Source organism: Bemisia tabaci, chromosome 3, assembly GCF_918797505.1.
Source record: "Bemisia tabaci chromosome 3, PGI_BMITA_v3".
Classification (NCBI taxonomy): domain Eukaryota; kingdom Metazoa; phylum Arthropoda; class Insecta; order Hemiptera; family Aleyrodidae; genus Bemisia; species Bemisia tabaci.
This window is the reverse complement of record NC_092795.1, coordinates 14,016,521-14,036,336: the sequence shown is the minus strand read 5'-3', so window position 1 is coordinate 14,036,336 and position 19,816 is coordinate 14,016,521. Positions and strand designations below refer to the sequence as shown.

At 37.2% G+C, this 19,816-nt stretch overlaps 2 protein-coding genes across 4 annotated transcripts; one reads left to right on the top strand and one right to left on the bottom strand.

Annotated features, from left to right (window-relative positions):
• Positions 1–681: 681 nt before the first annotated feature.
• Positions 682–7,284, bottom strand: LOC109033279 (protein D3). 3 transcript variants are annotated; one of them, XM_019045833.2, is made up of 5 exons: positions 7,243–7,284; positions 5,609–5,747; positions 4,419–4,556; positions 2,866–2,947; positions 682–1,308 (listed from the first exon to the last, which is right to left on the bottom strand). In XM_019045833.2, exons 1-5 carry the CDS (start codon positions 7,267–7,269, stop codon positions 1,143–1,145), a joined length of 552 nt encoding a protein of 183 aa, XP_018901378.2. In that variant the 5' UTR covers positions 7,270–7,284; the 3' UTR covers positions 682–1,142. The 3 variants fall into 3 exon arrangements, with proteins under 3 accessions (XP_018901378.2, XP_018901377.2, XP_072153957.1); XM_019045832.2 differs by lacking the exon at positions 7,243–7,284 and adding an exon at positions 6,530–6,980; XM_072297856.1 differs by lacking the exons at positions 4,419–4,556; positions 7,243–7,284 and adding an exon at positions 6,530–6,987.
• A 487-nt stretch (positions 7,285–7,771) lies between these two features.
• LOC140224203 (uncharacterized) lies at positions 7,772–14,732 on the top strand. The gene is made up of 4 exons (XM_072297867.1): positions 7,772–8,374; positions 9,428–9,640; positions 11,290–11,518; positions 12,667–14,732. The coding sequence occupies exons 1-3, from the start codon at positions 8,254–8,256 to the stop codon at positions 11,400–11,402; spliced, it is 447 nt and encodes a 148-aa protein (XP_072153968.1). The 5' UTR covers positions 7,772–8,253; the 3' UTR covers positions 11,403–11,518; positions 12,667–14,732.
• The last annotated feature ends 5,084 nt before the right edge of the window (positions 14,733–19,816 follow it).

Here is a 19,816-nt window from a genome sequence, read left to right as displayed (position 1 = left end):
ATATAATGTTTTGATTAAAGAATCTCTAAAGAGCGAGGGTGTCGCTGTTGCAGACGAATAGTAAAATCAGGCATTTTGTCAAATGCCTAGGCAAATAGTCAAATATTCTAACTTAGATTGAAATTCTGATTCTTCTCTTAATTTTAGACAAAATAATGCATTGCTCCTGCGAGAAAAAATCTCGGTAAAAATCTGCATCACACAATAGAATTTTAGACAATTTTTAGCTCCTGAACAGACACTTATCCTGTTTTCAGCATGTCATAAAATACGGAATTTTTAGAATGTCAGCATTTAAAAAGTAGGAGAGGCGATTGAAGAGGAAGAGCCAAAAAGAGTTCGTAGGTTTGATAAGTTATTTTTCCAAAAATAGTGAAAACTCGTGAACTCTTCGCCATTAATTCATAAAATTTTGTAGACCGTCAAAATTTAACTATCTGCCGAGGCATTTGACAAAATGCCTGATTTCACTATTTGCCTGCGACATCGCTACCGTAAATATTTTCCCGACGATAAATCCTCAGAGATCTCAGATCCTCAGGAAAAGACGATGTGACTTGAAGCGCCTTCAGTTTCGTACGATACTCTACGCTTTGTTTCACAGTTAGTTTAGTTGCCGCGCCGATCTAAACCTAATTCATGTCAAACTTGAAACTGCTTAAAATAATAGAAAACAGACAATAGAGAAGCAATTTGAATTTTATTTGCGATTAGGCAGTGCTATTTTTGACTCGTTAAAAAACGATGCACTTTCAATTAGCTTCCTCATGCAGATGGGTGTTTTAATGTATGAGCCAGAAACAGCAGTTCCTCATTGCAGCACGTAATCCATTTGGCTTTATTATAAAATTTCTGGACAGTATGAACTTGTGCCTCATTCTGATTTAAAGTACAGTACGAATTATTAACCAAAATATAAAATAGGAAATAAATTAAAGAACCGAGCAATTGAAACTCGCACAATAAAACTCAAATTCACGATAAATTATGAAAACTAAAATTACTCACATAAACTTTATACACACTAATTCTATCCTATGAAAAAATCTCCACTCCCCCTCCCCCCCTAGCAAAGGATTATTCTCAATAAAAATATTGATTTGGTCCTCATCCTTGCTATTGTTACTGATATTTATTTTATTTCATAACCATTGGGCTTCATCCTCGTAAGATTCGTATTCGTCCTCAGGATAAGTCACTTTCGGGTTCCATTCAGTGAGGAAGAAGTTGAGAGCTATGACGTCACTCATACCGTACTTTTGGGTGAAGTTCTTTGAAGAGAAGCATTCACGAGATCGGTCTGAAGCTCTGTAATATAAAGAAAAAAAGATGCGAAAATTAAAACTAGTCTCATTTATTTATTAATTCACATAATATGGCGCGTATACCCTCATATAATCTGGATGTAGCTTTTTCAGTGAGTTTATACATATGCATGTTACAACGAAGTATAAATGAAAAAAGGACCACTGCTTTTCTAGCACAGAAATGGACAGTTATGCTAGTCCAGAATCGTGTTTTGATTATTGTGAGTTATATGAGGGTCGTCTGGATAGTAATCAATTTCTTCTATACTAAGACTGATGGAGGACATTTGTAAACAGCGTTAAGTAGTCAATACTCTCAGCTTTCTAACGCGCCATAGATTTTTAAATTTGGTTCATTACCACGCCCTACGACACCTAACCTCCATTGCCCTCTCTCTGGTAATTGAGCACCTTAATATTTTTGCTTCAATCCCATCCCTCCAACCGCGCATTGGCGCCCTCTGCGCCTTCTCATAGGAGGAACCCAATCAAGGACCTTCTTCGGCAATCTGACTCCTGCCATTCTCTGAACATGACCATATCAAATGAGCTGTTTCGTCATATGTCTTGCACGATGGTCTATTTTGGCATCCATGATCTCCCGTACCGTTTCATTCCTGACGCGTTAGGTCGCTCGAGGTCAGGGGTCATTGAGCGCCAAAGAATTCTATAATGCGACCCATATGTATGCGTGTTCATTATGACTCTAGAAAAACTCTAAAACTTTTTGAGCCCTCCTGCTCTCCTTGAGTTGACCAGGTGTAGCTTGACTTTTCCATGTACTGCAATCCAGAGAGTCCAGACCCACTAATTATCGAATAAAAGTGCAATTTTCTAGTTAAGAAATGTGTTTCCTCGTGCACGGAGAAAAAAACTTCGTGCATGGGACCCGAAGTTGAGGTCATATGGATCTCTGAAGTTTTCGGATCACGCATCCGAAAACTTGAGGTCGAGCTGCCGAGGTTTGGGTCAGACATCGAGGCACTTCGGTATGCACCGGAGTACTTCAGATGTGTGACCCGAACCCTTCGGTATATATCGAAGTACTTCAGATGTCTAACTCGAACTTTGGCAGCTGGACCTCAAGTTTTTAGATACGTGATCCGAAAACTTCAGAGATCCATATGACCTCAACTTCGGGTCCCACGCACGAAGTTTTTTTCTCCGTGCACGGTAGTGCATACTATGGTTTCATCCACTTTTCTTTCATCAGAGCTCTAAGTCGAGCCAACCAGTACGTGCAAATGCGTGTAACAGTATTTGACGAAGCTTGGAAGAAACCATGGTATTTGCCCAAATTGATCATACTCATTCTTAAATACATGTTTTTGCCAAATTGGACTGGCTAAGCTGTATGGAACATGGTAATTCATTAAAAAATCGAGCAACAAGCCAAAATAAACAAGTAACGCAGTCGCAACGTTTGCTTTGTTTCTTGTAAGTTTTGTATTATTTTTCATAAATGTTCATATAGTTTGAAATATATTACTTGTTTATTTTAGCTTGAAGCTCGATTTTTTAATCAATCCCCATGCTCATTCTTTAGTGTTTTACTTACTTTTCATAAAGCCGCGGTACCCAACTCCAGTCAATTCCAGGCTTATGCTGCTTGTACACGCTAACTTGCACTCTTATTTCTCCTGGGAGTATAAAATCTTAGTTAATTACATGCTTAAGTATACGGCAATGATTAACTATGAAATGCAGTTGATTGCATGTAGTAGTACATCGTAGGTATGGAGAGGAAAGTTAGTTTCATGTAGATGATGAAACCGCAGGAGCGGGTATCTTGGTTTGCGACAATGCGGACTTCCGTCCTACTTTATTTTTTAAATGGGAAAATGGTACTCATTTCTTGAAAAATTCCCTGATTTTTCTTATCTATGTGAAAAATACTTTGTAATAATGTTAATCACTAACGTTGGTTTGTTCCTTTTCGATAGTATAAAATGGGAGCAGTTACATTGAAAACACCCCAAACAAGATAAACGTTCTTGCAGTTTCAATGTCAACATGTAAAAATATCAATAAGCCCACGGTATCGGTTCAATAATGAATCGTTGGATTCTTCAAGAAGTGATATACATGATGCAAAAAATTGTTTTAGAAGTCACAAAATGTTCATTTAAAATTCACGCACCGGCTGGCACTAATTTGTTTACTGTGACAGAGCTTTCTGGGAGATGTTGAGCAAATAACTATTCGCGAACACTGAATTTTCATTCAGCACCACTGAGAAATTAGCAAAAATCGACAGTCTGATACTGGCAGGAGAATTTAACCACCTTAGATGAGCAGGGGAGGCTGGAAAGTACTAGTGGAAGAGCAAAAGGGCGGGAAAAGTTGTGTAAAACGCCATTTGGACTGCATTTTGCAATTTGGAACTATAAATGCTGGCTCTTCTGGAAAAACGCTTAAGTGCATAGGGAAACTAATGGCACATACGTTGTTTTTAAACCGGGCTAGAATGTATAGTTCCAAATTGCAAAATGTAGTCCATTTAAAGGACCAAGAATCCGAAGTCACCGTCTCCGCTTGAAATGGCTGGACCTTCTTCTGCCGCGGTATCAACTTTTTGCTCTCGGCCGATTTTTCGGTGGTGTTGGACGAGTGTAAGGTGTTCGAGCACGAATGTCTGTTAAAAACTTAATGCTGATATGTTAAGCCACGTCTAACACACGTCTAACTGTCAGTGTGATATACAAGATTAGTCAGGTATTTCAAACGCACTACCACCTGCAACACACCTCTCTTTCCGTCTTGTGGATGTAAGTGACATAGTACTCTGAATGATATCACACACCGCATTTTTCCCGAAAACAGTTACCTGCGAATGTAATTTTCTAAAATTATGACCTTAAAATTTCAGCCATGACAACTCACCCCAAACGTCCTTTAGTTTCATAGTATTTTCTCTATGATTTGAGTGTGTAACTACGGCTTGGAATTGTGACTGATACACAATGAAGTTGGTAATGCTGCAGTTACGTGTTTTCATCAAGTTTCATCGCCTGATTTTATTAGGTTACGGTTATCGGGCATATTTAACCCGAATATGGATTACATGGTCTATGTGCCTGGGCTGAAATTCCTTGCGAAAAATTATCGTACCTGAGTCTGCCCACGGTGTTGGCCTTGCGTAGGAGGTCAACGTTTTTCCTGCAGAAATGTTTGTCTGTGGAATGTTTACGACTAACCAAACTTGCTTCTCAACTTTATACCGAGAGGAACGGCACGGTGCATCGATTTCTATGAGAGGGGAACAAACACAACAAAACCATTTATTTTCACAGAGACCTAAAAAAATTTAGAATAGAGAGTGGTGGCCGAGAGGTAAATGCACAGCCCTTACACTGAAAAAAAAAAAAAGATTGGCAGAATATACCATTTCTTCACGCTGTATTTCACACAGTGTTAATTCAGAGTCAATTCTGCCAGAAGAAAGGTAAACGTTACTATATACTGGTACAGGTAATCATTCCTCTAGCAGAATAGACTTGAAGATCGGTAGAATTTACCATCTCTTCACGCTGTGTGAAATACAGCGTGAATGAATGGTAAATTCTACCAATCTTTTTTTTCAGTGTATGATTTTTCAAAAATATTAATGTAATGCAATTATTTACCCCTGTCAACCGAGACGAAACCTACAGAGAAAAAATACGAGCGGATGGATACGAGGAATGAAATCATTAAAAAATAAGAGGTTCATTACAAATTTCATACTCTTCTTTAAATACTAAGCAATACAAGGATTCAATGTAAAACCCTGGACATTTTATCCCTTTAAAATGACACGTAGGAATGCTGCGCTATATGACAAAGAATAAGGAGTTATTTCAAGCCTTTTCACTGATTAAATAAATGATATACTACGTGATTTTTACCATGCGACTATAATTATAATTTTAAACACACGCCCCTTGTTCACGTTTTTTTTTTCAAAATATTTTATGAGTAATTGTTTCTTCTCTACAATTTCAAAGGCAAAAGGTGAACGGTACGGGAGTAATTTATTCATGTCCTGTTTTTCATCCAATTTAAAATAGGTATACGTTCTCATTTGTGTTATGTGACAGATAAACATAGTTTTAATAATTTACTGTACCATGACTGCAGTCAGTCTCAATCTGCAAAAAAATGTTGTAACGCCGCGCCATTAAGCTACCGAAAACTGGAGTGCTCGTATTTTCTGCGTATAGTAATCGCGAGTAGATTTACGCAATAGGAGACCCTAGGGGGGAGGGGGGGGGTTGCTCCAAATTAAAATTTGGATTCTTGAAGTAACTTAGACAGTTTACCTGAAATTATTATTGTATAATTTGTGTTCGGCTCTGCTTTCCACTCAACGGTAGGTATGTTGATTAGGTCTTGGGGTCTAATGACATTGCCAAAATTTGATATAATCTTCTCACCAGTTTCATTTGATATCCACGTCACCTAGATTCAAAAATAAGCATGATTCGACCGGCCTCAAAGGCTGAAGAGCTTTGCGTAAAATGGTAAATCTTGGAAATTTCTAAAATATAATTTTTGGTTACTTTTAGGTCAAAAATAAACGATGGCACACAAGTGAAAAGGAAAACTTGGTTGCTCTTAGACTTAGGCTATGGTGGCTTTCTCTCTGATACTTCTCAATGTTATGCAAAAGTTTATGCTTCATTATGATCTCTATGTTTCTATTACGTAGAATTTGAGTAAAGAAAATTAGTCCGAGTCTGTGTATTGATGTTTTATAATTACAATAGCATTCTATGTACACAATAGAATTTTTTTAATTTTATTCATTGATATTATTTTTTCTGGTTACGTCAAACATATAGAAACTCCTGTGCCTAGTTGTCCGTCCAACGGAACAAAATCATAATAATTTAGTTGCTCTAAACACTTTAGTGCTTCGTACAAAATCAGAAAAAAATAGAAAAAGAAAGAGAAAAGTTTAATCATATTTTATGGATTTCCCGATATATAAGACAGAGATGCTAAGTTTCATGATGAATTCCGAATGCAACTGTTCGTGCTTAATTGGTACCCGTATTGCATACACAAAAAATGAAGGAACTTTGGTTTGATAGCCTCTGGTTACCTTAACTCAGAGATCAGTGGAGCGTTTGTTGGTCGCAGACTGTGTTCTTCTCATGTAAAATATACCCATGCAATTATAGAGCTAATATATGTTTGGTGAAACGTCAAGTTAAATAAGTACATAAAACAGGAGTTACCTTCAAAGTTTGATTTGGTACGGAACTAATGTAATCAGGAATCACCTCGTGTTTTAGCAACATAATTTCTCTTTCTAACTCGGTTTTTATAACGTGAATCGGAAATTGAATAATCGTAAAAGCAAACTTAAAGAAAAGCCATAAAATAAGAACTGAACGTATTCTTTGTAAATTGAAAGATAGGTCAAAAATGTGCATTGTTTTGGAAGATTTTTCTGATTTATAGAATTGTATCAATTATTCAAAAACACAGCAAAAAATTCGGAGTTTTCATAGTATTTGGGTCTTAAACGAAAAATAAAGAAATCCCCCATTTTACCGGAAAGGCAAGTCGGGTAGAGTAATTTATTCACAGGGACCATAATGAACACATTTCATAGACTCAAAAGTTTGTTTCTCACAATTTCTCTACAAAAAAGTGTAGGCGCAATGCACTGAGATAAAAGAATGGAAAAAATGAGATTACTTATCTGGAATTCTCGATATCAGTAATCAATGAATTTATTTCATACTGAGGTTGCTAAATGTACCAACAGATGTATTAATCTAATGCACATTCGATTTAAGTTTTAAACAAAAAATAATAACAAAAATGAACAAGAGTCATTGAATTTCACTTTGTGCTGAAACCCCTAAGAAAATAGATTAAATTATTACATTGTTTAATTGAGCAATTCGTAAAGAAGTTTGAGTGATGCATTTTTATCTCTTACCGTTAACTCATCAAAATGAGCGTACATGTAAAGTCTGATAGAAGTAAATTATTTGCTGGTATAGCCAATACTGCCGTGGTAAGAAAGAACGCCGTATGAGCCTTCAGGCGTTGCCAAATTTCCTTTGGTAAATCACGAATTCTCTAGAAAATTTGTCAATATTTTTCTTCCAATTTTTCACATAATTTTGTTCACAATATCACCCGAAGTTTCTAAAGATTTAAGGAAAAATATTCATAATTTTCCTCAAAAATAAACATTTTATCGAAGGAAATTTGGCAACTCTCGAATGTTCATACGGCGTTTTTCCTTGGCACGGCAGAATAGTAGGACAGATGAAACTAGCCTGCAGGACATCAAGGAAGCAACAGTTTTGTAATCGACGTTTCCTGTCACATTTTTGGCTCCTTACAAAAAATACAACATGCTCTTCATGTCTAATTTAGATAGGTGCATTAATACATGAAGGTACACTAATGTATTGGCTGGTTTTTAGGGAAGCATTCTCATGCAGAGTAAAGTTCCTACCTATGAAAGACTTGCATCTCTAAAAGCTTCAATGTAAGGATCCGATCGTCCATAGCAATTGTTACTTGGAAATCTTTTAATCTAAACAAATAACAATCAAAACAATTTCATAAGATCCTTCAAACTCGCAAATGCTTCTTCATCGATATGTAAAGCTAGTTTGTATGGAGTCATGGATTAATACCATTTTTGAGGAAGAAGACTAAGAAGTGAGAAATGGTATCATGAGTGAATGAACCTCATGTGAGGTAACTCAGAAAAATTAACACAGTAACACACCAAAAGTAACTTAAGAAACACAAATATTTTTATCAGTGTGTGTCTTAAAGCTCCATTAAAGTTTAGAGTGATAAATCTTTTCATCTATATAAGACTTGCATCAATGTTAGGAGACCTGGTTTGACGTTGCACTCCCAAAATTTTTAGTATGCAGTATAGTAACATGGATATTGTGCTTCCGTTTTAGTAAGTAAAATAGAAAACATGAACTACATTGTCTTATTCACCGTAGTATTTTGTGTTCTAAAAAATTCTGCATCTTCAAGAGAAAGCTTATTTCACCGAGTGCAAGCTGTTATTTTTGATATGGATGGACTTTTGTTCGGTAAGTTTGTATCATATAGTCGGTGCGTTTGTTTTACGGGGTTTTTTTTTGGGGGGGGGGTGGGGGACCTCCACTTAAAGACATTTTAAGGTCGTAAAAGTTCCTAGAAACGCTTTAATATTTTCTTCGAAAATCTTGAAATGAATCTTTTTTAACCTGTTCAAACAGGAAATAAACTAAGACGTTTTCTCCGCCAAATATAAATAGACAATTTGATTTTAGTTGCTCGATTAATGTTGAGTTTGTTTTTAGAAAAAAGAAAAATATAAGCTTTCCTCTTAAGCCTTAATAAACTTTGAAATATTTTGGTATGTGTGTTTGAGGTTGATCTGGCGTTTTCTGTACGAAAAAGGGTAACTTTATTTCAGCGTTGAAAATTTCCAATCGTGAATTTGTATTTTCACACAGAAACTCTTGGACATTTTTACCCGAAAATATCACTGATGTTTTGTCTGATTACACTCCAAAATCAAGAATATTTAGGACGGATATTGCGCTTTTATATGAATATGACAAAACGAATTGTTTGTGTCACTTCTAGAACCTTTCATTGGAGATACGAGTAAGTTTCTCTGTCTAGGAAACGGCGGATTGTCAATGCCGAAAGGGGTCCGGTGATTCAAATTACAATATTTTGCCTCCGTAAATTGTGTCCATAATCAACGATCAGCAGTAGTGTATGATAATTTGGCAATCGTGCAAATTTGCCACTTTTCGCGGATATTTGACATTAACTTTGCTTATTCTGTGTGCGCTAACTCTTTGAGTTCTCGTTTACATCACGTTGCGAAAGGCATCAAAAATCGTTCGATTGGGATTTACATTTTCTCTCTCTCTCTCTCTCCCCCTCTCTCTCCTTCTCTCTCTCTCTCTCTCTTTTCTTTTTCTTAAATCAAAAATGTTTAAGCTAATTTTGCTGCTCAGAAACGAGATGTTACTAGCTTCTTTGTAACATTATAACAGGGCGACTATTTCTTCCTGACTTCCTCTAATTTCGCTTTTCGATTAATTTTCGATGACTAGCTCATTTGTTTTAAATACGTTTTTTTCCAGATACAGAGAGTATTTATTTTAGCGTCCATTCAGAAATAATTGCAAGGTTTAATAAAACGTATACAAAGAGCATGCAATGGGATATCTCAGGAACAAATTTTTCAACCAAGTCTCTGGTGGATAGTTTCGGCTTAAACATTACACCTGAGGGTTATTTAGAAGAATATGAGAAATTGTGCATTGACAAGTTATCTACGATGGAATTCATGCCAGGTAAGTGGTAACTGCGATTGCCAGAGGAAAAATATTGTAGATACTAGCTGCTTCAGCTCGTGTCGCTCCCCTCTGCGCCTAGTCAGGGGGTCCGCCCCCTGAAACCTCCGATCACTCGCCTCGCGAGTGATTATTGCTCGTTCCGCGAGCCAAAAGGTCACCTCGCGACCTTAAAAAATGTTGAAAATATTGTACTTTTTAAAACTAGCAACTTACGAAAAACTTAAAAACAATCAATGAGAAGTGATTGCTGTTCCCATCGCCAACAATACTGCTCAGCTATGCGGGGAAAAGTTAGTCAATCCAATCTTTGTAATCGCCGATGAAGTTTTATTGTCGATGGTAATGCACAGTAACTTCAAAATCACTGAAAACTGACGAATATGAAAAAGATTGACAGCAGTTAGGAGCTAAAAGGCTTGAAAGGAGGATCAACTACGGGCATGGTAACTTTATAATCACTGAAAACTGACGAATATGAAAATAAAGTAACTGCAGTTAGGAGATAAAAGGCTTGAAAGGAGGTAAGACAGTCAACTATACCGCTCTTCGTCTCATGATTTTGGGGATGGATCTTTCAGAGCTAAGAAAACCACTTGAAGGCAAAAATAATTGCTGAATAACATCATCCAAAAAATGCGTCGAACATTCTTCGAGAAGGAGGAAGAGGGGGGGGGGGTTCTACCTATTGGCATCGGTCACTTCACTGCCTCTCTCTAGAGGAAAAATGTATCAGCCAAAAATCAGGAGTAGGATTTTCATTTATCTCGTACAGACGGATGTGTTACAGATTCTATCGGAAGGTCGGAACGGGGATGATGGGGGGTGCTTCCCACCAAAATGGGCCCGTTCCAGATTTACTGGACGAAAAGCTGGGGAAAACTCATCCAAACAGGACGGAGAGGTAGAATGTTCATGGAGCGTTAGCAGTCAGCTTTCAGCGCTGCTACAGAGTGATTGGTGCATGCTGACAACTCTCCCTTAAGAAGTGAGGAGAGATGGACCAATCAGCAAGTAGCTTGCATAGAGGGACGCATACACACAGAGATCACTCTCATGGGAGGGATTAGGGATAAAAGTTTGAATAGCTTCAAGAAAACTTTCAAGAGCAGATATTGAAAGTTTCGGATTTTCGGTATCATTTGGACACAAACAGCTTTCGTTTGCAACAAAAATCAAGGAAATCGGTCCGGCGGCCGGCGGTTCCTCAGAATTAAGGATCACAAGGTTTCAACCCTTACAATTTTATTTATATAGATTAGAAGGCGCAATTTAGGTTTTGTTCCCTTTTTTAACGTGTAAATCCCTCAGGAAGGTATTTTTTCTCTCGACATCACGAGTGATATGACGGTTAAAATTGTTGGAAATCTGACAGAATCCACCTACAGTTTGAACTATTAAATTCATCATAAAATGCCGAATCAAAATTACCCATTGGATCGTTTATAGCACGGTTGAGTCTTTTTAATGGGCACTTAGGGGCGGCCGTGGTCCTTTGACCGTTTCGCGGGTCAACTCCTCAAGCGCTTAGTTCCTCATGTGTTCTGCGTTAACGCAATAATCGTATGGTTACATATTAAAGGGTAAGATTAGTGAAACCTGAAATAGTCGGGTAACTTTTGACAGTAATTTTTTTCTGTCTTCTACAGGAGCAGAAAAACTCGTAAAGCATCTTTACTCCCATAAAGTGCCCATAGCCATTGCGACTGGCAACAACGAAAAGTTCTTCGATGTAATACCCACCCACTACAAGAATTTTTAAGGATGTTTCATCATATAGTTACAATAAGTGATCCTGCAGTCAAAAATGGAAAACCTGCTCCAGATATATTTTTGGTTTGTATGCAGAGATTCCAAATGTCACTCAAACCAGAACAGGTAAATTACAAAAGATGACGGTTTTACAGTTTATGTGATTGATTGACATGTTTTCCATTATTGTCTTGAGGTACAAATTATGATCGAGGCAAGATGCGTTGCGCGGTAGCATAAGCAGAGGTCTATAGACTTCTTTAGATTACCCATATAATCAGAGTATGGATACTGGAAGATCCACTCGAGATTGGTCCAGCCGTCGTATAACATTACGGAGCTCCTAGGCGAAAAAAAGGAGCGTTAGCATACTCACCCTAAAAAGATACTCTAGACTTTTTCTCATAATTTGTATGATTGCTTGTATATAAAAAAGAATGTATAATTTGATACATATATTTTACAATACTTAAAAAAGCTAAGCCAATTTTTGTGTACAAAGATTATACTGGTAGAGGAAAAATAGCAAAGAATTTTCTCTCAGTTTTATCGATGGTGGCAATGAGCAAATTGCTAGCATGGCCTCTGAAGGAACGAGAGAAAAAAGAGAATGGCGGGTGGTTTCACCTCTTGTTGGTCTCTTAACCTCTACGATTTTTACCCAGTCCACATCAAAATTATGAAAATTACGCAAAAAGGACTGGCTTGCAAAAGACAACTACATACTCTCATTGCGAGAAACCACTCAAAGATCAACCTTAGGATTTTGAACCTATTCCAATTGGAGTTTTGATGTACCTGAACATTTTTTAAAGACCTGACACGTTCATTTCAAAATTTGACTCTTCAAAAGCATGTCCAACCACTTCTTTTTCTTCTCCTTTTTCTTCTTCTTCTCCTTTTTCTTCTTCTTCTCATTTTTCTTCTTCTTCTTCTATTTCTTTGAAACTAAATACTGTTGTGAATAGAATTTTGAAACAATCAAGTACCGCGGCTTTTTATTGACAACAACAGTACTTGAAAACATATTGATTGCTTGACAGAAGTGAACATATTGAAGAAAATTGTGATGCGATATCTACTATGAAAATTTAAAAATTATTTCTTCGATTCGATGAAAATTTTTCCATGTAATGAATTTTACTGACGTCTGGATGAGTTTCGTTTTATCTTAGACGCTATTAATTTTCTCAATTCACTTCAATAATTTGAGTTTCGTTTTATCTTAGACGCTATTAATTTTCTCAATCACTTCAATAATTTGTTTTAAACAGGTATTAGTGATGGAGATTCACCGCAAGGTGTACTAGGTGCTCGTCGCGCAGGTATGCAGGTTGTGATGGTACCAGACCGAGTTGCCTGATTCTTTCGAATAAACGCAACAATTGTATGAACACATTGGAAAATTTTGAACCGTGTGAGATTAGACTACCATCTTAAAACATTTAAAATGTCTCATTTAACTCTCTAAAACTGTTTCAAAACTCCCTCTGGTAGCAACGAGTAAATAAACTTTCGATTATATAAATATTCAATAAATATTGAATCACTTTGTCAACACTTTCTCATATTTAATTCTCAAACTCCAAATTTTTATTTACTTTTATACTTCTCAATAGGGATGGCTGGATTCTGCTCACTTTTCGTCTTTTTAATCCTATCATCCAGCCATCACCTATAAAATTAATGACTAGACTTGTAACTGACAGTTCCACTGATTATAGCCAGCCAATTGCGTATAGACTTGAAGTCGGACCTACCGCGACGTCATCAAGTCTATAAAAGCGTGAGCTGCCCAATAATCTGGGTCTATTCCATCCCTGACCCATATGTACACATGTTACGCCTTTCAACCCTTGAGGCGTTTATTCTTAAAGTGAGACTTCTCTGTAAATTATTCAAAATTTCAATACAAAATTTTCGGCTCTCACAAAATTTCAAAAAATAAAAAATATTGAACAACATTTAAACATAAGTTGTATGGCTGAAAATAGCCACATTTCTGGTTTGCCTTGCTGTGATTTTGTCAAGCTCGTTTTCATCTTGAAAGCACCGTGAATGGTTGAAACACATCCCGTAATTTACAGGAAAACTATATTTAAACCACAACAAGATTTTCAGGTTTAATATTGCTTGGGAGTTCCGATTGCAAAGTTCTTTGTATCTTCCATGTGCATCGAGTGTTTTACGAGCCAGATCGATCTCAACAGTGAATACAGTGATTCTTCCATTGGTCACAAGAATGGCCAAAGAAATGGAAAACGAGGGAGAATATAAAGACCCCTTGAACTATTGTTGCATATGCGCCTCTGGATCAAACATTCTTGAGGAAAATAGTCTATTGTTCCACCTCTGCGCTGCATGGTAGAAACACTTTAAGTACTGAAACACACTTAAGCGGTATTGTGACATTCCTATAAAAATATATGAAAGTTTGAGCTTTTTTAACAAATCATAAAGATATTGACATTTTGTTACTTGAAGAAGATTAACTGGCACTTCTTTTAGAATACTTTATCTGTATAATAAATGATCGTTTTCACATTTTCAGATGCAGTGATTTCTCATGCAATAGTCATGCTTTTTTTCATAGCTATATACCCTTATTTATCGGTAGTTTTGGTAATTGACTTGTTCCTATAATAAATTTAGGATTTTGACCTCCTATTCTGTCATTGCATTTTCATTACATTTTTTGTACGTGTGTGCGTTTTTTAGGGGCACAGTTTACTGATTATGACTCAGCAAAAGCTTTCTTGGGACATTTTAAATGTCTCTATCATCTTACTATGCTTTGTCATGTTTAATAGACAAACAGATATTGGACAAGTAACTCAATTCTTGAAATACTTTCTCGTGAGACAACAGTTTTTCAAGAATAAGAAAGAAGAAGGGGCGGCAACTATAGTTGCCGCCCCTTCTTGTTCGTTTTGAAACATCGGTACAAACCATCAAGTGAACGTGCCGGAGGAGGAGGGGTAAGACGCGTTTACTCGTGTTGGACACATTTTTTGTGAAAGACCTGTCAACAATAGCAAAAGTTCACGGAACTTTGCACGAAAATTAAATCCCGTAAACCTATCTCTGAGTGGACAAGGCCTTTCATTCATAAGAAATGAACGAACAAATTACAGTGGACTCTCGATAATTCGAACCTCGATAATTCGAAAACCTCGTTAATTCGAAGGAAAGTCCGTTTCTCTTGAAAATCTCTCGATAATTCGAAGAAAATCAATGCATTTTTCTCCCCTCGTTATTTCAAAATTTTTAAGCTGGCGCGGCCCTCTATAATTCGAAATTGCAAAGAAAATTCTCTCTGTAATTCGAAGTGTGGGAAGTAAATATGGACATATTTCTATCAAACGGAACTAAGCGCCAATTTGAGTTCCTTTTGAGGAATTTAGAATCCTGGATAGCGCGTGCTGTCAAACGGACCTAAGCGCCATGGAAAAGCATTGCGAGTATAGGACGGAATAAGCTGGACGCCCGATTCCGCCTCCAGTCCAAGCACCCCTCTACCTTCCTCACCCTATGGCGCTTAGTTCCGTTTGATAGGAATACGTCCATATGTTCCTCCCTCTATAATTCGAAATAAGTTGGTACATTCCCTCTACAATTCGAAGTCAACTGTTTATGTACCTGGGTGTCTGAAAGAGCTGATAGGATTGTCAAAATGTAAACATGTAATTAATAGTTTTAAAATTGAATATAAATAATTAATACTCAATAATAACTTAGTGTAATTTTTACCTCCGTAAAGAAATAAACTGATATTTTTGGTTCCTTTTGACGTAAATCCGTCCATTTGCCTCTCTACATTCGAACCTCTCTAATTCGAAATTTCTCCAAATCAATCTCTTTAATTCGAACTCTCTTTATTTCGAAACCTCGCTAATTCGAAGAAAAAGTCGATTCCCTTCAATTTCGAATTATCGAGAGTATGTATGAAAGAATAAACATAAATGTGGTTTAATGATTTTAATTTCCGTCACCGCGCCAACCGCACTGTGTTTGGCGCAATGCGTGAAGTATCCCTACAGTCTTGTAGGCGCTATGCGATTCACGCCGACCGCCGATGCTGACCGCACTGTTTTTGACGCAATGCGTTAAGTATCCACGGAGTCTCGTAGGCCCTAATGTGTGTTGCCTGCGTGCCGAGGGCTTCTCCTTTCCGTCTCACGTCCTCATCATCACTGCTGTCTGCGTCGCCGCGCCGCTCCAGGCAAAATTGCGTGTTTGGTTTCTCTCTAAACTAGACTAATGAAAGGCGCTGTCACTTATATCGCCGAAGGATGAACAAATTAGAAATTACTACAATTTAACTCTCAGGAAATGAGAGATTTTTTCGCCTTTTCTCGTTTGTATTTTTTTTCTAAATCAGGTTTTTTTTTCTTGATACCTGCAAAAAAATTACACTGGAAAAAAAAAAAAAAAAAAAAAAAAAAAAAAAACGCTTTGGATCTACAGTCTAGATTTTTGAAAACATTGACAAGAAATAATACTCATGATTCAATCAGATTTTTGCTTAAATCAAAAGGAAATACGCTCAAATTAAGAGGCTTCGTTCTTGATCTAACAAAAAATCCGACTGAATCAAGAGTATTTTTCTTGTCGATGTTTTTTAAGAGTCTGGACTCTAGATCCAATGTGTTTTTTTTTCCAGTGTACAACATTTGCCACCCCATAAATTTGCCCCCATGGGCCGCGGCCCATGTGGCCACCCCCCAAATCCGGCCTTGAAAATTATACAACAAATAAGGTATTGCTCTCATCGGCACAATTAGATTTCCAATGCACTATGAAAAGCATATCGTCAAGAACCTTGCCCAGTTATATCGTGTCGAAATGAACTCATCAAAATTTGCAGTTTTAGACGAATATTCATGCACAACCACTCCTGAAAGCCGATTATTAAAATTTATAGACAAAGCTATAGACAAAGCAGATATAAAGAGTATAGAAAGATCCTTTTGGTTGAAATGAGTGGTTCTTAAAGACTAAGGGAAAAAATGATGTAATAACTAAATAGTCTCTCTTGGGTTGCCAACCTTCGTCTATTACCAACCTCATTTGTCCTTTACAATCACCAAAATCCACCAATAGGATTCATCCATATCCCTTTTGTCATCTTTGTCTATAGCTATGTCTATCATTTTCAATAATCGGTACAGTGAAAGCCTAATTTGTCGTTTCCCGCACGAAGAAACGTAACTCCGTTTCAATGTTGCCAAATGTCCCTTTGAGAAGTTGTAATAACCCACATAATCTTGGGCATCTTCATCTGAAAATTCCACTGATTTGTCCTGAGATTTTATGTCCGATAATTTTATGAACGAATTTAATTGAAGTCACGGGAAATTACGTCACGATATTATATTTAGTCCTAGTTTCCTTCTTTTTTTTTACCGATAGTAAACGACGGTCCCTATTTCAAAATCTTCGTTATTTGGATAGTTGTTTTTGTTTATTATGCTGAAAATGAGAAGGGAGTCATAAAAAATGACGCATCGTCTTGGTGTAGCAGCATAAGCGGTTCTAGACCTTCATGCTTGGGGGTGCCCAGAGGTGGAAAATGTCGGGGGGACGGTCAATCAGGAGAGGCCTAAGTTTCGGCCCTCAAGTTTTGACCCTTTCCTACCCTCCTTTCTCTTTTTCTCTCCTTCCTCTCTACTTAAATACCTATAAATTCAATGTAGAAAATTTTTAGCAAAACTTTCCATCAAAATTACAATCTTACCATAACAAAACAATAGAATCTTTGTAAAACACGGGTATCAATATTAATTCTGTTTAAAAAATTTTCAATTAATTGCTGAGATTTTTTCTCAGTGTCAGCAAATCTTTAAAAGCAGTATAATTTCACGGCTCCGATACCCGTACTGAATTTTTGCTTGGGGGTGCCTGGCACCCACTGGCACCCCCGTAGAACCGCCTATGTGTAGCAGCGATTTTAGCGTTCGTCCGACCCTTCAGAGTTGGCAGGGCGGTCAAGACATCTCCGCAGTTTGACGCGCCTTCAATCCGGCGAAGCTGCAACAAGCTTACACCCGTGGTCAAATAGTTGTATGTCACGCCTGCCATAAACGAACTGAAATATCGATGGTTCCACGCGAAAAGGAGCTTATTTCCCTCGATTGCAACGTTGAAATTCACAGATAGTGCTTCAATTTCAATCAATATTAATTAAAAGTACGAACAGATTCTCTGAAAAATTTACAATAATATAATAAACGATTTCAATTGAAGTCATTAGAAATTTCGTCGCGATATTATATTTAGTCCTATTTTCCTTTTTTTCTTTTTACCGGAAATAAACGACGGTCCCTGATTTGAAGTCTTAGTTATTAGGAGTGTTATTTTTGTTTTTATCGTGAAAATTAGATGGGAGTCATAAATAAAGACGCATCGTATAGGTGTCCCAGCGATTTAAGCGTTCATCTAACCCGCCAGTGTTGGCAGGGCGGTCAAGACATCCTCGCAGTTTGACGAACCTTCAATCCGGCGAAGCTGCGATATGCTTACACCCTTGGTCAAAAAGTTGTATGTCACGCCTTCCGTAAAAGAACTCAAATATGGATGGTTCCACGCGAAAAGGAGCCTCTTTTCCTCGATTGCAACGTTGCAAACTACAGTTAATGCTTCAATTTTAATTAATAAGAAAAGATACACACAGATTATCTGAAAATTTACAACAATTTTATGAAAAATTTCAATTGAAGTCATGGGAAATTACGTCGCGATATTATATTTAGTCCTATTTTTCTTTTTTCTTTTAAGCGAAAATAAACGACGATCCCTGTTTCAAAATCTTAGTTATTTGGATAGTTATTTTTGTTTTTGATGGTGAAAAATAGATGGGAGACATAAATAATGACGCACCGTCTTGATGTACCAGAGATTTTAGCGTTTGACCCACGTGATGGAGTTGGCAGGGCGGTCAAGAAATCTTCGCAGTTTGACGCGCCTTCAATCCGGCGAAGCTGCAACATGCTTACACCCGTGGTCAAATAGTTGTATGTCAAGCCTGCCCTAAACGAACTTAAATATCGATAGTTGGGGATGGCTGCCATAAACGAACGGAAATTTCGATGGTTCCACGCGAAGAGGAGCTTATTTCCCTCGATTGCAACATTGCAATTCACAGATAATGCTTCAATTTCAATCAATTTTTTTTATAAAATACGAACAGATTCTCTGAAAAATTTACAATAATATTATGAACGATTTCAATTGAAGTCATGGGAAATTTCGTCGCGATATTATATTTAGTCCTATTTTCCTTTTTTTCTTTTTACCGAAAATAAATAACGGTCCCTGATTTTAAATCTTAGTTATTAGGATAGTTATTTTTGTTTTGTACTGTAAAAATGAGAAGGGAGTCATAAATAATGACGCATCGTCTAAGTTTCGCAGCAATTTGGGCGTTCGTCCCACCCTTCAGAGTTGGCAGGGCGGTCAAGACATCTTCGCAGTTTGACGCGCCTTCAATCCGGCGACGCTGCAACATACTTACACCCACGCCTGCCGTAAAGGAACTCCAATATCGATGGTTCCACGTGAAGAGGAGCTCATTTACCTCAATTGCAACGTTGCAAACCAATGTTAATGCTTCAATTTCAATCAATATTTTTTAAAAGTCGGCGCACAGATTCTCTGAAAAGTTTACGCAGAATTTTTCAGGGATATTCTCCGAAGTTAAAATGCTAACCGGGATGGAGGAATCATTGTGTTCACCGTTGAGGTCGATCTGAGGCCTTGTCCTCACGAGCGCGGTTCGCGGAACTTATTCCCAGGGAGCTTGTTCCCGGAACAAGTTTTAGCTGAGCTAAAAACTTATCCCTCCAAAACCCGGAGCTTCCCCCGTACTCCGAGCTTCAATATACATATGTTTCTTTTGATGTGAATTTGTTTGTTTTTGTTTTTTACGTCCTTTACATGTCTTGACATTTATTTTTGTTACTTTGGCGGCCGTAATAATCTATTGTTTTGCGATAATTGTGTAGTTTGAAGTTCCGGTTTCAGTTCGGGCGAACTTGTGTGGACCGCATGCCTCGTTTCAAGGAATAAGTTCCGGGAACTGAGCAGTTCGTCGAATAAGTTCCCCGAACCGCGCTCGTGTGGACAGGGCCTGACTCGTAAAACACTCGATGCACAAAGAAAATACAAACAACTTTGCAATCGGACCCCCCAAGAAATATTAATTCTGAACATCTTGTTGCAGTTAAAATAAATAAGTTTTCCTGTAAACTTTGGGATGTGTTTCAACCACTCACGGTGCTTTCAAGATGAAAACGAGCTTAGCAAAATCACAGAACAGTAAATTAGAAATATGGCTTTTTTATACATAAAACTTAGTGAATGTTTAAACGTTGTTCTTTTTTTTTTTTTTTTTTTTTTTTTTTTTTTTTTTTTTTTTTGATCACA